At 34.6% G+C, this 14,862-nt stretch overlaps 2 protein-coding genes across 2 annotated transcripts in view; one reads left to right on the top strand and one right to left on the bottom strand.

The window, feature by feature from the left end:
• The window catches only part of LOC118742465 (regulator of G-protein signaling loco-like), a 37,910-nt gene extending 32,586 nt beyond the window's left edge, over positions 1-5,324 (bottom strand). Inside the window, exon 1 of the mRNA XM_036474558.1 lies at positions 4,749-5,324. Coding sequence (XP_036330451.1) covers positions 4,749-4,778 — 30 coding nt within the window. The 5' untranslated portion in view covers positions 4,779-5,324. The remainder of the gene's footprint in view (positions 1-4,748) is intronic.
• LOC118742472 (zinc finger protein 205) overlaps positions 1-14,862 on the top strand; it is a gene marked incomplete in the record, with an annotated part of 125,544 nt that overhangs the window by 99,946 nt on the left and 10,736 nt on the right.

The raw sequence follows: 14,862 nt of genomic DNA, 5'->3' as shown, positions 1-14,862 counted from the left end.
TTCTAACTACTAAAATTAAGCGGGCTAAAAAACTGCATACTCAAAATATCTACGAAATCTAAATTCAAAGCTCGAAATTTTGCTGAATTTGTCGATTTTTTCTAATTTTTTACCAAGTTTGAAATTCGGACTTACATGATAGATAACGAGCTATACTTTAATAAAAAAATAATAAACATCAAATAAACAAAAGAAACATAGCACTTGTTAAAATGTCGCGGCCCTATTTATATTTTCGCCACTGTACATATCTCTATACAAATCGTCGTAAAAATAGCGTCGATCTTTCAATTCAATTCATACATGCAAGCTTATGTATTTCAAATTCTTTACAGAGAAAGTCAGAATTCATAGCATCCGGTACTCACGGCTTTTCCAGGAGTCCATAATTCCCGTCCATCCCGAAATTAAATTTTTAAGTCCCGAACCCGCCCATCCTGACGTTTTTCAGAATTGACCGCGGGTCCCGAGGGTCCCGAAATCTATCACTAAGAAACATTCAGATTTCTTTCAAATTAATTAAAAAAAAAAAATTGTGAAAGGTATGGCATCTCCGATTATTTTGTTTTGCTTTGCTGTTCGTTTTCGTCTCAGTAAAACATAAAGATGTGCATATTTCGTATATTGATTTTAAGGACGATTTTCTGAATTTGCGGAGGTTGCGGTTCTATCGCTACTCGTCAGATGACTTTTTGGCTATCACTTTAGTTTATGCAAATTCGGCTGTCGGAGGGGCAGCATTTTTCGGTTTAAAATAGTTCGTTATTTTTACAGAATGCATTCGGAGCGTAGCACTTTTTGTTTTGGTAATTCACGGACATTTAAAATACATCCAAAACCCCTACCTGCGTTCGCCCCTGTTTACAACAAATTTTATTTTATACAATTTGTGAATAACTTCCGGTCTGCCTTTTGGTTATATAATTGTACAAGCGCTTCCAATTCGGAAATTCGCCAAAGACAAGTATACAAAAGAGGCGGCAGCAAATTTAGTTTTACGTGCCATATTTGAAGACCAAATACATAGGTATATACGCTATTTGAATTAGAAAATGATGAACATGTAAATCGAAATTGCGCGGAAAGCTTAAATGGTTTGCGAACAGTGAAATTTTTGCAGAAATGAAAAGTGTGGCGATAAAGAAAAATAAAAATATTGTTAATGAATGCGATTTGCACGATATCCATAGTCGCGCAGGCCAGTTTTGAATGAAGGAATTGCTGTCTAGAATATTTAATGAGAGCCATAAAACAAAATTAAGGCTTTGTTTCCCACTTAGATGCATGGTCAACATACGAGGGTAGGTTCAAATAGTCGCACAATGAAGAGAGGGGGTTGGGAACTTAGCCAGTACTTCTAACAAAAAACCAATCGATTTCTTTGCATGAGTATTTTTATATATCAAGCAGTCCTTAATTGAAAAAAAAAGATTTTATTTTCTTTTGCGCAGCAGCCTATATTTGCTGTCATCTAAAACGACCCAAGACGTCTCACTTGAGTGCTGCAAAGTACATCAGAAATTGGAAGGTGTTTGTCCAGTATTGAACCCATCTCTTCTTGGCGCAAAACCAAAATGTGGATGACAGAAGACAGACTTGGTATTTAAGATAATTTTCGAAGCTAACTCGGTCATAATATCATTGCTAAATGACTTCTCTTTCGGTCGCGTCGGAGTATTACCTTTTCCGACTTTAATGGGTGATAGGCCATAGTGATATCACAGAAAACTGCATGGCTAATGAGTTGGTCAAAAGTGGTACCTTCCATCCAGTCTCTCCAAGTATGAACTTATAGACATCTCTTGGGGAAATGAACCTTGTGTAAACTCAGCAAGCGCTGGGTGATGGCAAGAGCATGTGCTACCGCAACGTCTTTCTGGTCGAGGGTGAACTGAGGCAGTCTAGCGATCACCTTAGACCCTCAAATTCATAGTTTTCAATTCTGAAGGGTGTATTGACACTACACTGTCCCTTTGAGATTCACGTAGTAAGACTAAACGTCACAACGGATCTTCGGTTTTGCCGCAGCATGGAGGACTACGAGATGGAATCACCTCGACACTTGTTCTTAGACTACCCAGCTTTTTCTAGACGGCAGTTTGGACACCTGAGATCGCTCTATCTAATCGGCCCAGAGGAGCACTCCGGGGCCAAATATTGCCGCCTGCGAAATTTCGCTCAGAGTTCAGCGTGGCCTTGTCAAGGTAACCACCTTACAGGGCAATCCTAGCAACTGTTTTTCAACTCATCAAAGTTTTTCGAACCACAAAAGTCTTTCGCAAAACAATTTTCAATTCTGGCAACTATTTTGAAAGTTTTTTTCTGTTTGTCTTTTTGCAATGAGTTCTCTAAAAAGTGAATGAAAATAAAATGTATAGATATTTTTCTGTTTACAACAATAAAAGCAAAATATAAACTAAAATTAAATTAAAATAAAAGAAAGTTAAATTAAAATAAATTATTAAAATAAGTTTCTAAAAATTAAATGATATTATGTTAAATTTAAACAAATTGAATTAAAAAAGAAAAAATTTAATAAAGAAAAAAGTAAACATGTTTCTAAAAATTCAACGCAATTAAAAAAATATTTTTCTTTTGAAAACAAGAAAATATAAAAATTTCATTTAAAAAAGAAAATAATAAACAAAATAAAAAGATAAGTTGAATTCCTAAAAATAAAAATAAATAATAAAAAATGCTTTAAAAGAAAGAAAAAATATTAGTTTCTAAAAATTAAATGAAATTAAAAAACGTTTATTAAAAAAAAAAATAATTAAATAAACTTCTAAAAATTAGATGAAAAAAAAATTATTCTTTTTAAAACAATTAAATTTAAAAACTAATAGAAAATAAAAAAAATATGAATACAAAGTTAAAAAAAAATCCGACTTCTAAGGACTCGAACCTCGGGTCTCTTGAATGGGACGCCACTTGGCCATTGCGAATGTTGTAGAAACGCGTAGCTACAACTTTTATGACACTTTCTATCAGAAATTGTGACAGTTCATTAGTTCGAGTGTCCTTTTTCATATCGTGACAAAAATTTACAAAGAAACAATAGATAACACTGTGAGACAAATGGTAGGGGTCAGTGATCGGGAAGGGTTCAAACTACCGGGGAAAGTTATATCGGTAAAAAAGAGGTTATACGTGTCCCGGCGTTTCAAACAAATTAAAATTAAGAATTACAATTCCTTTAATCTGTTCATATAACGTTTTTCTATATAATCAACAGTTTTGCCGGTAAAAATAAATGTATGAAGAAAAAAAATATTTTTTGCCTAAAATATTAAATTTTTTTATTTTTTAAATTCATAAAAAATCCAAAACGGAAAAAAGGCAAGTCGTATTACTTTCACGCAAAGTCACATAATTTTAATTTTTAGGCAAAAATAATTTTTTTTTTCTTCATACATTTATTTTTACCGGCAAAACTGTTGAGTAATGGGTAAACAAAATCTTAAGTTGTAGAGGAAAATGTAAACAAAAATTACAATTTAGTCAGTTGAATAAAATTTGCTATCATTTGACATACGAAAATAGAACTTTTGCAGCGTGCACAGCTTTCGTCAGCAGCCGATAAATGTGTCTTAACATCTGTAAAATTTCTGTTCGTCCCGTTTTCTCATGTGGGCAACTTGCTGTCTTAACATATCACTTTCAAAATGGCATCAAGCCAATCAGATCGGTCTGTACCCAAAGTAGATGGCGCGGTAAAATGAAAACTGAGTTGTCAAACTACGAAATGACAGCTGATGTTTAGACAGCGATGGTAAGAAATTCGGCAAGACAGATATGGTTTAACAGTGAAAATTTGCGGTCTTCATCTGACATTTTTGTCCATAGCATTTTTAACAGAATCTGTAGAAGGCGGAGACGTGGGGTAACCTAGTGCTCATTGCAGTTGTTATTCTCGCTCCTTCAACCAACCATGTGAAACTTGGCATACTTCTAGGCAGTTCATGCAAATCCATTGCAGGTGCTTATCTAAAAATATCAAGAAGAAATTTCCAACGAATTTCAAATAAATAATTGCCCGAATGAAGAACAGCTGTTGCATTTTTTTAACAATTTCGCACGTTGTTTATTTAGATATACGAGTATGATTTATTGCTAAATTGGATATTTCCAACTTGCTTTATCTATTTCAGCCAATCACTTAAATTTCTAACAATTTCCTAAAATTAACACACACACAAAAACGTACATTTATAATTTAATTTATAGTGTCTACCTTGTTGTTGTTAAAATTAAAATAATACTTTTTCCGGTGAATTTGTATGAATGAAAAAAAACCCAATGGCACGCAATGCGCAGCTACAGCCAAATATCTGCAGGTGGATTGATGTGCCGCATGCCAAAAATATTAGACTTAAGTTAATTTTATATAATAATATTTGGGAGGTAGCTCCTCACCTCATTGAAATTCATGAATGAGCATTATAATTTCCAAATAACAAAAAAAAATTACAAAAAAAATAATACCTTTTTGCTGAGGAAAGTGTTAAGTGGCAATAACTTAATATATATGCGGAAAGTGCCACTTTTTGGTGTTGTTACTTATTTTAGTTGATAACAAACGAATAATTTTGAGAAAACCTTAAATTTTGTAGACTACAAATATTTTATTTGGCATGCATATATGTAGAGCCAGTGCTTGGAAGGAAGTTATCATTCAAGTTGGGGCTGTGAGAAGTGGGTGAGGTTGTGTGCAGAAGTAAAGTATGTAGTGGTTAGATGTGACTCACGCATATGACATTTGCTGACGACGGGTTCATCGCTCCGGCAGCACCTCTCACCGCCGCTTGCTTGGACTTCACGCTGTTTACGTGCTTTCCGCCAATGCTCTTCTTGCGCTCACTCGGCGGCGGTGGGGGTAGCGTAAAATCGACGTGTTGAAATGTGTCTGGGTCGCTGATGGAACGCCGCAATTTTGTCACCGATGCGCGCTTGGCGTGGAAGGAGCCGCGTAGAAAGCGCGCAAACTCATAAGCGGGATTGCTGCGGCTGCCTTTGTTGTGCTGTGGCGGTGTCACCTTGAATATTGGCAATAGCGGCGAATGCAACTCAAATGAGGAATCAGGCGAATAGTTGCGACTGCTGCTGGTTTGTGTGATATTCGAACTGGCCGAAGAGATGCCGTCGTCGTGCTCATCTTCCGCTTCCTCCACCACGAAATCAACGACTCCATCACGTTTAGCCTGCGCGCCATCCAAATAGTATGCGACGTCCTCAATGTTGTCTTCCACATCAGAGTCAGAATGTGGCAACGGTTGACAACCGAGCGTAGTTGCGCGCAACGGCTGCGGCGAAGCTGTCACGCTGCGTGTGTCGGCGGCGGCGGCTCCACTTGCAACACCTACCGCTTGCTTTGACTTGCACTTCTTTTTGCCCGAGAAGAATTGCAACACTTTGACAGCCGAACGGTAGCTGGAGCGTTCGGACTGCGAACGTTGAAAGCGGCTACAATCTGTATGCAGTTCATCTAAATGCGCTTGACCTTCAGCGTAGCCAAGATCAGAGTGTGTGGACTGATTGTCGGGCGTGCTGGCGCGGCAGGATATTTGTGGCGCGCGCGGTGAACTACTGCGACTGCTCTGCGCGCTTGGAGTGCCATTGTTGAAGACATTCTGATAGAACTCCTTTGCCTTTCGGCATAGGTAGGGCGAACCTTTGGGTGTTAGGCTGCGCGCGCTGCTGCTGTTGCGTCGACACGAGCGTTCTGTTTGCAGCTGTTGCTCCGGCTGCTGCGCGCTGTGACGCGCTTCAAAGTCGCGCACAAAGCGCGCAAGGCATTCACGATCCAGCTCGGTTACACAACGATGGCGCAACACCTGCTGGGGTGTCTCGGGGATGCGCTTGATCTCGAAGCTGGCATCGAAGGCGCCAGAGTCGTTGATGTGACTGAGTGACTCGACGAAACGCTCGACCATTTTGCTGATGCTGCTTGGTTTTGGTTGTTGTGATTGGAGGTGTTTCTGGTAGCGGGCCGAGGGAGTTTGATTTTGTTGGATGATTTTTTGGTTTGTTTGTTTGGTTTTTGGTTTTTCTTGGTGGATATTTAAATTCTTTTGGAAGTAACTTTGTTTATTAGAGTTGGTATATTGGTTCTGTTGCGTTTCGGAAACTGTTTCACAATTTTTAAGATTGGTTTCTGCTGTTTGTTCTCTATTAATTTGGTTTTGCTGATTTGTTTCTTGACTTTGCTCTTTGGTTTTTGTATGTAATTGTTTTATTTCTTTTATTTTAGAGTTTTTATAATAAGTTTGTAATTTTTTAGAATCTTCTTGCTCTTCAATTGTTTCTGAATTTTTGCACAATGCTTTGATTTCACCAGCGGTTTTTATAGTTTCATGCAAATTCGACTCGTGCATAGTTCCAAGTGTTTTTAGCTGCTACAAGAATTAAAATACTTAATTTTTTGAAATTCAGAACTTTTTTTTGGTAGATAATTTTGATTTTGCAATAAGTTCGCAAAAACGATTTAAAATTTTGATAATTATCAGTTTTTTGCTCTGCAAAGTTTTGCGTTGTTGCTCACGCACTGCTTGCCAGCGTTGAACTGAAAATTTCGCCGTTGCACGGCAATTTATGTATGTAAATTCTGCTGCCAACCCGGCTTCTCACCTACCCTATACCCGCGCGCGCTTGCCATGCAAACCAATTTTCCAGCGATCAGCCGGTCGATCGATTGGATTGTTCGTTTAACATTGGCATTGCAGCAGTCTTTGAAGCTGGAGCAAGGTAATGACGCCACAACAAATGTAAATACAAAATCAATTTCAATACTTGCGCTAAGGCGAATTTCGATGAGTGATCGTGTTAGCCATAATTGAAAGGCCACGTTTTAGGCAACAATTGAATTATGTAGAAATCGCGGAGATTTACATGCGTCTATGAATAGAAGCATTTCGCCTCAAAGCATGTTAGTGGGAAAAGGTTGAAATAATGCTACTCTATGCGAGTCAAGCTTACCGTTCAGGCTAAAACCTACACATACCAAAATTTCTACTATGTATGTACGTGACAGGCATACAAAGGCGGCTTTCAAGCACATTACTCATCACTGGCGATCCCAGTATTCTAACCATTTTCTTTCTCGTAAAGTCCGCGTCATTTGTGGCACACGTGCTTCAAGGCACGTTTTACAGTAAACTCGTTAAATTTAGCACCACAACACTCATTTAAATTATTTTTTCTATGAAAAGCAGGCTCAATAATAAAAATATGAGGCATTCTTCTTCAACTGAAGCCCTCTCTTCCCAAAATTGGTTTGAGTAAAAAAATCGGTTATATTCTTGAAAATTCGGTAAAAATGTTTACATACTTTTAAATGATGATTGGCCTTTTTTTGAAATCCAATACATATGGCGTATATAATATGCCGAAAAAGTTTTGAATTCGCTTCAAACTTATTACCCGGTGATTTTTGGGGTCGCTTGTTATGAATGTGACCATGAATTTGCAAAATTAAATATGGCGGATCGAACATGACGGAAAAATGTAATGAAATCGCCGTATTGGATCTGCCATTTGGAATTTGAAAAAATTTATGATTAACTTCGTAATTAGTGACCCCCGAGTAACAAATTGCATGTATATCCAAACATTTTTCAAAAACTTCGTCAGCCATATTGACTTTCAATAAACGCGATTCATCTTTTAAAAGTTAACGTTTTTACTGAATTTTCAAGAAAATAACCGTACTTTTTATGTGAACCATAGATATATGTATACTTTTTTATAATTACACCGTGCGACTGTCAATTTTACATAAAAAAAAAAAAACAATATTTCAGCGAAACTGGGGACCAAAAATTAGTAAAACGCGTTTTTAGGTTTTTTCTCTAACGTCAGGATATTTTTTTTAAGGACTATGAAATTTCAAAGGTATGATTAATTTAAAAAATTATTTAAGAAATTTTATTTAAGGAACCGTGCGACAGTGAATTTTACACAAAAAAAAACAACAAAAAAAACGTGAAACCAAGGACGTCAGGATTTTTTTAAGGATTTTGAAATTTCAAATTTATAATTAATTCAAAAAATAATTTAAAAATTTCAGTGCAATGTAGAATAACAGTATGGGTAACAAATAAAAGAGAAAATTCTGTAGAATTATATATGTTAAAATTTTTTGGTGCAAACAATTTTATCCGAATGTCCTTGAAAATTCGCAATATATGTATATTTAACAAGTAAGAAAGTCTAAGTTCGGGCGGAGCCGAACATTAAATACCCGGCGCAAGTATTAAATATATGTTTTCCACCTTTCCGAAAGCTACCGCTACATGATAAGCCGGGGTGTATACATTTTAAGTAAATTAGTGTCCTTAAATTTCGAAATATTGAAATTTCAAGCATATCTGAAAATTACCGTTATATGGGAGGTAGGCGTGGTTATTGTCCGATTTTTTAAAATTTTCAGCCATTTAGTATGCTGTACTAAGGCCAACAACTGTGCCAAGTTTGGAAGAAATTGGTGCAGCGGTTACCAAGATATACACATGTAACCATAAGTGGGCGTGGCTACGCCCATTTTCCAAAAATTTATAATACTCGTGTTTTCCGTGTGAAACTCATTGTAAGTATCAATTTTGAGTGAATTGTCTTCAGTAGTTACTAAAATATCGCAGTTTTCGTATTTCTTAAAATTACCGTTATATGGGAAGTGGGCGTGGTTAAGCTCCGATTTCGCCCATTTTCAATACCATCCGTCCCACGCCCAAAAGAAGTTCACGTACCAAGTTTCGTTAAGATATCTCAATTTTTACTCGAGTTATCGTGTGCACAGACGGACGGACGGACAGACAGTCACCGCTTAATCGATTTCTCTTTTCATTCTGACCATTTATGTATACATTTGTCTATATCTATCTCGATTCGTTTTGCCTGTTACAAACAACCGTTATGTGAACAAAGTTATAATACCCTTGTGCACAAGTGCGCTCGGGTATAAAAAAAAAATTATACGTTGAGGACTAATAAACACCCCATTAAGTACAACCTAAAATTTCGGCTTCTAAATTTATTGTCTTAAAAAAATAAATTTTTTTAAAACGGTATTTCCAACTGTTCGTCCTTGTGAACCAAAACACTCTATATTTTAAATTTTACAGATTTCGCTCTTTCATTTGGACCCATATTGTTATTTTACATTGCACACGGAATTTCTTAAATAATTTTTCTAATTAATCATATCATTGAAATTTCAAAGTTAACAAAAAAAAATATCCTGACGTCAGAGAGAATTAAGTTTCACTATATTTGGCTTATTGTTTCGCAAGTATATTGACTGTTTCGTGTATTTTGAATTTTTTTTTTGGTTTTTGTCGCACGGTCTTATAACTGCACACTAATGTGTAACAAGTATACAGTACAGTACTTTCTTTAAGTACAAGTACCAGTCAAGCCCAAATGTTTGGTTTCCGCTTGTTCACTTTTATTTGCTGCTCTAAATTTTTTTTTGCATGCGAAATTATTTATTTGAACATCTTACAAGAATTGGTTGTTTGAGTCACGCATCAGTGTGTATCAGTTGGAACGGAAACGAACACCTGCTTTTATTTACACTTCCGAAAAGTGGCGAATAATACAACTTACTTGGAAGAACATTTTTTGAGAAGAACTGTGCAAGCACATACATACATATGTACATATGTATATGCATATCTTTGGAATGGCCTATTCAGCGCTATTACTATAAAATTTTTAATAATTAATAAAAGCACACTTACAAATTATATATGTACATATGTGCCCTCTTTTTGAAATCATGGCGAAATACGCAGACAACAATTTTCTTTTTTTATTAATAATCGAGAGGGTCGATCATAATTAAAAAAAAAATTAGCAGTGATTGCGAGGTACAGATAACATCAAGAAGAGGCTCGAGCTGAGAAGAAATGTCTGATATGAAGGCTGTCTTGTCTATCACTACACCGACCATCGATCATGTTGAAAAACAGTGTGAACGTTATTAATAGAACAACCAATTTGACATTCCTACGTGTTTACACGATTAAGCAGTAGTTGATTTTTGAGAATTTTTTGCCGAGAGTGTTACCCATTTTCTTCCATATGTATAAATAAGTTAATTGAAAAAACAAATAATTTTGAATCACGCTTTCTAAATATGAACGAAATCGGACGATAAATACTGGTTTACCAAATATATCGACTCGTGCGCCACCTATCGTTATTCCTTTATTATTATTCCTTTACATATAATTAATATACGTTCTAAATATGAAATATCTCGATTCCTGCACCACCTATCGGCTCAACTCATCTTTCGTATTGCATTGTCATCGGGTTCTGAGCCAACTGTGAAGTTGCAAGTCTCTAGGTTATCGGGAAGTTGGTCAAAAATTGATTGAAAGATTTGCCCCTAACAAACATACATACATACATACAGTCGGTGTCAAATGTAAGTGTACACCTTGTTGTAATATAAAATTCACAATTATTTTCATGAAAAATTGTTTCATTAATTATTTATGAAAATAAAGTACGCTCTATAATATAAACAATAAAAATAAAAGTTTCGCACTTTATATAAAGTTTACAAAATTTATGATTAAAAAAATTTGCATTATTATTCATGTTATTGTGCTTTATACCATGATTTTTTTTTAAGAAAAAATGGAAAGGTTATAGCTACTATTTCGGAGATCCGTACCTCTCCTCATCAGATTTCTTTCTTTAGACTTCCTCAAAATTTCAAACTTAAAAAAATTCAATTTTAGTATAATTAGGTAATTAGAGCTCTTAAAAAATTGCAATAAAAAAAAAACCTGAAGATTTGCACTTCCTCATACTTTTTGAATATTATTTATGGCAGGATCTAAAATGTCTGCGCAAGCTTGCTTAGGTTATTACTTCGTTAATAATACGTTAGCAAAGTCAAGGGCTATCATGAAAACCATTTGTCAACTAGGGGCCTTTTACAAAATTAAGCATGCATCACGGGAAACTAACATCCGGCCAAAGCCAAAAGGTGGCAATCGTCACACTGATATTAAGTATTTTTGTTTTGAACTAGAAGAAGAAAAATGCACATGCTCACTCAAAAACAAACTTAGTCTATTTTTAAAAATAGAATATACATACTTAATACAAAACGTCAATACAAGTGATTACTCTAAATGGCATGGCATAACGTCAAGTTCATTCATATCAAAGCAAAGCTTATCTGCATAAATCAACAACAAATAACAAATGAATAACGCAAACAATTAAACGCACATTGCGCATTCTTTCATTGATTGCGATTGCACAGCTCATATGATTTAATGAAAATATATTTTCAAAATACTTATTCGCTTACTCGATTATCGTGACTGTGAAATTGAGTTTAATATGTTTATACATATGTATGTATGTATGTATATATGAATACTAATTTCTACATACTTGCTTATGTACACTAGGGTGGCCCAAAAAAAAAGTAAAATCGGAATTTTAAAGCATTCACCCCTTGGATTGTTCTATAACGAAAAAATATACCCATATTTTAATTTTGAATCAATAAATATTTAGAGGTCGCTAAAAGCGCTCAAAGCTTTCCTTATATTTTATATGGGAGAAAACAGCTTTCGTAGAAATGGTATAGAATTATTGCAAATCAATATTTTTTCGATCGGAAAACTTTGGTTCTTTTCAGGAGACTTCCAATAATAATACCCAATTGTTTATTTATCCATTTTTTAATGCTAAAGATTTTTTTCGTTGGTGAGAGAATAAAAATTCAAAATTCTTCCCCCCCCCCCCCTTGAATTTTTGGACCACCCTAATGTACATACATTTGTCTGCCGCTGCATATGAAAGTAGAAAATGGTGTTTTCTTGACATTCGAATGCTTTGTCTCTTGACATGAGTATTGTGGAGGTGGCAAAAGGTGTCAGACGACATCATGCCATGATGCCAGTGAAATATTGACAATGCACATACATATATGTATGTTAAAGGTGCTACGAGGTAACACACATTAACCAATGACGAATCGATGAATTGTCAGGGCAAATCAAGTCGTGCCGGTCGAGATCGAGCTAGTAAGTAAGTGGTAAGCTAATGGGGTTTTTGTTAATGTGCCAAGAAACAGGTTTGAAATGCTAAAAGCAAATGCAATTTACGTCATAAATTATTAAGTGAACAACGGTGCACACGCATAGATAGAGATACATATGTGTGTTTGCACATTAGGTAGGTCCAAAAATACTAAAATTTTTCTAAATGGAAAAATATAATATCCGTATTTTTTGTAAAAAAAAATTATATTTAGAACTGCCGCAAAGCCCATGAAGTTTTTCATGTGCTATTTTATATGGCGAAAACACGTTTTCGTTGAAATGGTATACAATTCTAGAAAATCAATATTTTTCGATCTTTTTCTCTTTAGGAAACTTCTAATAACACTACCCAGCTTTTTATTTAACCATTACATATGTATTTATTATTAGCCATTTTTTTTATAGGTCCCCAGAAAAATGCACTAACTGAAAAAAACGGAGCTGCTGTAATCCAATGGGGACCTATATATAAAAAATTTTTAGTATTAAAAAATTGTAAAATAAACAATTGGATATTATTTTTGGAAGTCTGTGGAAGAGAAACCCAGTTTTCCAAACGAAATATGTTGATTTTCAATGATTCCATACTAATTATACGAAAAAGTGTTTGCCCCCCCCTATTTAAACTAAGAAAAACTTCATGAGCTTTGAGGCATTTCTATGCAAATATTTTTTTTTAACAAAAAATACGGGTATTCTATTTTTCATATAGAAAAATCATAGGGCTGACAGCTTAACATTTTAAACTTTATTTGGACTACCCTAATGCACACGCATAGATAGAAATACATACATACATAAGAACACCCAGAGGAGGTGAAAAGCGTGTTAAAATTGAATATAAAAATTAACAAGTTTTTTTTTTTTTTTTCTCAGCAGAGGCAACCAACCAATGCAATAATGGACTTGTTGTCACATGAATGAAATATAAAAATTATATTCGTGGTTATGAAAGTGGCTATTAATTGCTAAGCAAAAAAAGGGAAAAGGCGACAGGCATACGAAATGGAAATGGAAGCGCTAAAAACTATGACAGTCATAGCAATAAAAAAATGTTTTGTCAATAAAGATGACTAACTGCCTAGTTTGTATTTGTGCATCTACATATGCATATTACATACATACACACATACATACGCATGCATAATCCAACCTATGCTGGCGCTGATATAATTGTTAGCATAAATGTCCGTAAATTGGTTAAGTAAATGATGAGTCGTGGTTTTATTGCATCATTTTGTCTGTGCCAGATATAGATGTAATTCAGTGGAAAATAATCAAAAGCTCTGTGAACGAATTACTAGGAATTTAATTCCAATTACATTTACATTCGGTTTTAAATGACCTTATCCTCAAAAACTTATTAAATGCTTATGCTTTTGTAGCATAGCGAACAAATATGAGAAATTTTGTAGAAAAAATAAAAAATTTTGGTATCTACTGAATAGAACTTAGCTGATTTTAATCAATTTTTTTATACGTTGTTATTTACTTTCATCAATCCCGGCGGCTGTAATAAAAGTTTTCAATCATTATTTAACAAATTTCCCGATGAGCTAGAAACTTAAAACTTCAAACTTAGCTCAGAACCCGGTGACAAAGCAATATCCGCTAGGTGGCGCAGGTGCCGAGGTTTTTGAAAACCCCGTATTTATGGCTCGGAGATGGTTCATATATGCAATGTATATTACTTACGCAGGGATCGACATAATTCGGCAATATATTAGATACTTAAAGTGGGCAGCAGAAATGAGGACACGGTGATTTTTGTAAAATATTTGCAAGGTTTTTAAAGTTAAAATTTTTTGTTATTTTTTCTTTAAAATATGCTTTAACCAAAATCATATAAATTAAACTTTCAAACTTCGTAACATTTTTCTAAGCTCTGTAAAGCATGAAAAAATAACGAAAAAGTTCAACTTTAAAAACCTTGTAAATATTTAACAAAAATCGCCGTGTACTCATTTCTGCTCCCCACTGTATATGCGAAGGAAAAGCCCCAGAAAAAATTCCGCCGATCGGTGACGCAGGAGTCAATGACGCTTTGCAACTCTTTTAAAAAAGTCAACTACGAGAAACAATTTAACTCTCTCTAGTGGTTCTGCTTGTTTTCACATCGAAGCTTGTTTTTTTGCTAATATACAATATTCAGAAAACAGTTTTTATTTTGATTAAATAGCTCTGCTAAAAATATTCCACCAGTTGCTGTGAGGCGTCTCAAAATTAATCTAAATAAAATTCGTTTCATTGACCCACTAAACAATATAATTTGGTCATAAAATTGTAATAAAGAGAGGAAAATTCAAATTCTATCTACGACTATGCGCATATAAACAAATCACATAAAAAAATCTATAAATTTGTTTACCTGTGGTGCTCGACCTTTTCACAGCCAACAGCCAATGTCTAATGGCATACTTTCTTGTTTTATATAAAAAATTTTGTGCAAAATCTTCCACGCATGAAAATTGTTTATGAAGATTTAAGGCGTGAAAAATAATCTAGTAAATACATTTATTAATGGAATTTTTAATGAAAATGGCAGAAAATGTATGAGTAGGAGACTGTTATTTATGTACATACATACATACATACGTCTATGCTTATTATGATTAAATGAAATGTTTTGCTAATTGCGTTCAGGAATTTACTTATAAAAATTGTTTTTTTTTTTTTTTGGCAAATACTATGTGAATTCGAATGCGGTTAACATCAAAGAATGACGTTGTTAATGTGGATTGTAGAAAAAAGGTGCATTCAAAAGTAAAAATATAAAAAGTTTACAACATAA

Source organism: Rhagoletis pomonella, unplaced genomic scaffold (genome assembly GCF_013731165.1).
Source record: "Rhagoletis pomonella isolate Grant_MI unplaced genomic scaffold, Rhpom_1.0 Rhpom_scaffold_00001, whole genome shotgun sequence".
NCBI classification, from domain to species: domain Eukaryota; kingdom Metazoa; phylum Arthropoda; class Insecta; order Diptera; family Tephritidae; genus Rhagoletis; species Rhagoletis pomonella.
This window is presented reverse-complemented; position numbering and strand designations above follow the sequence as displayed.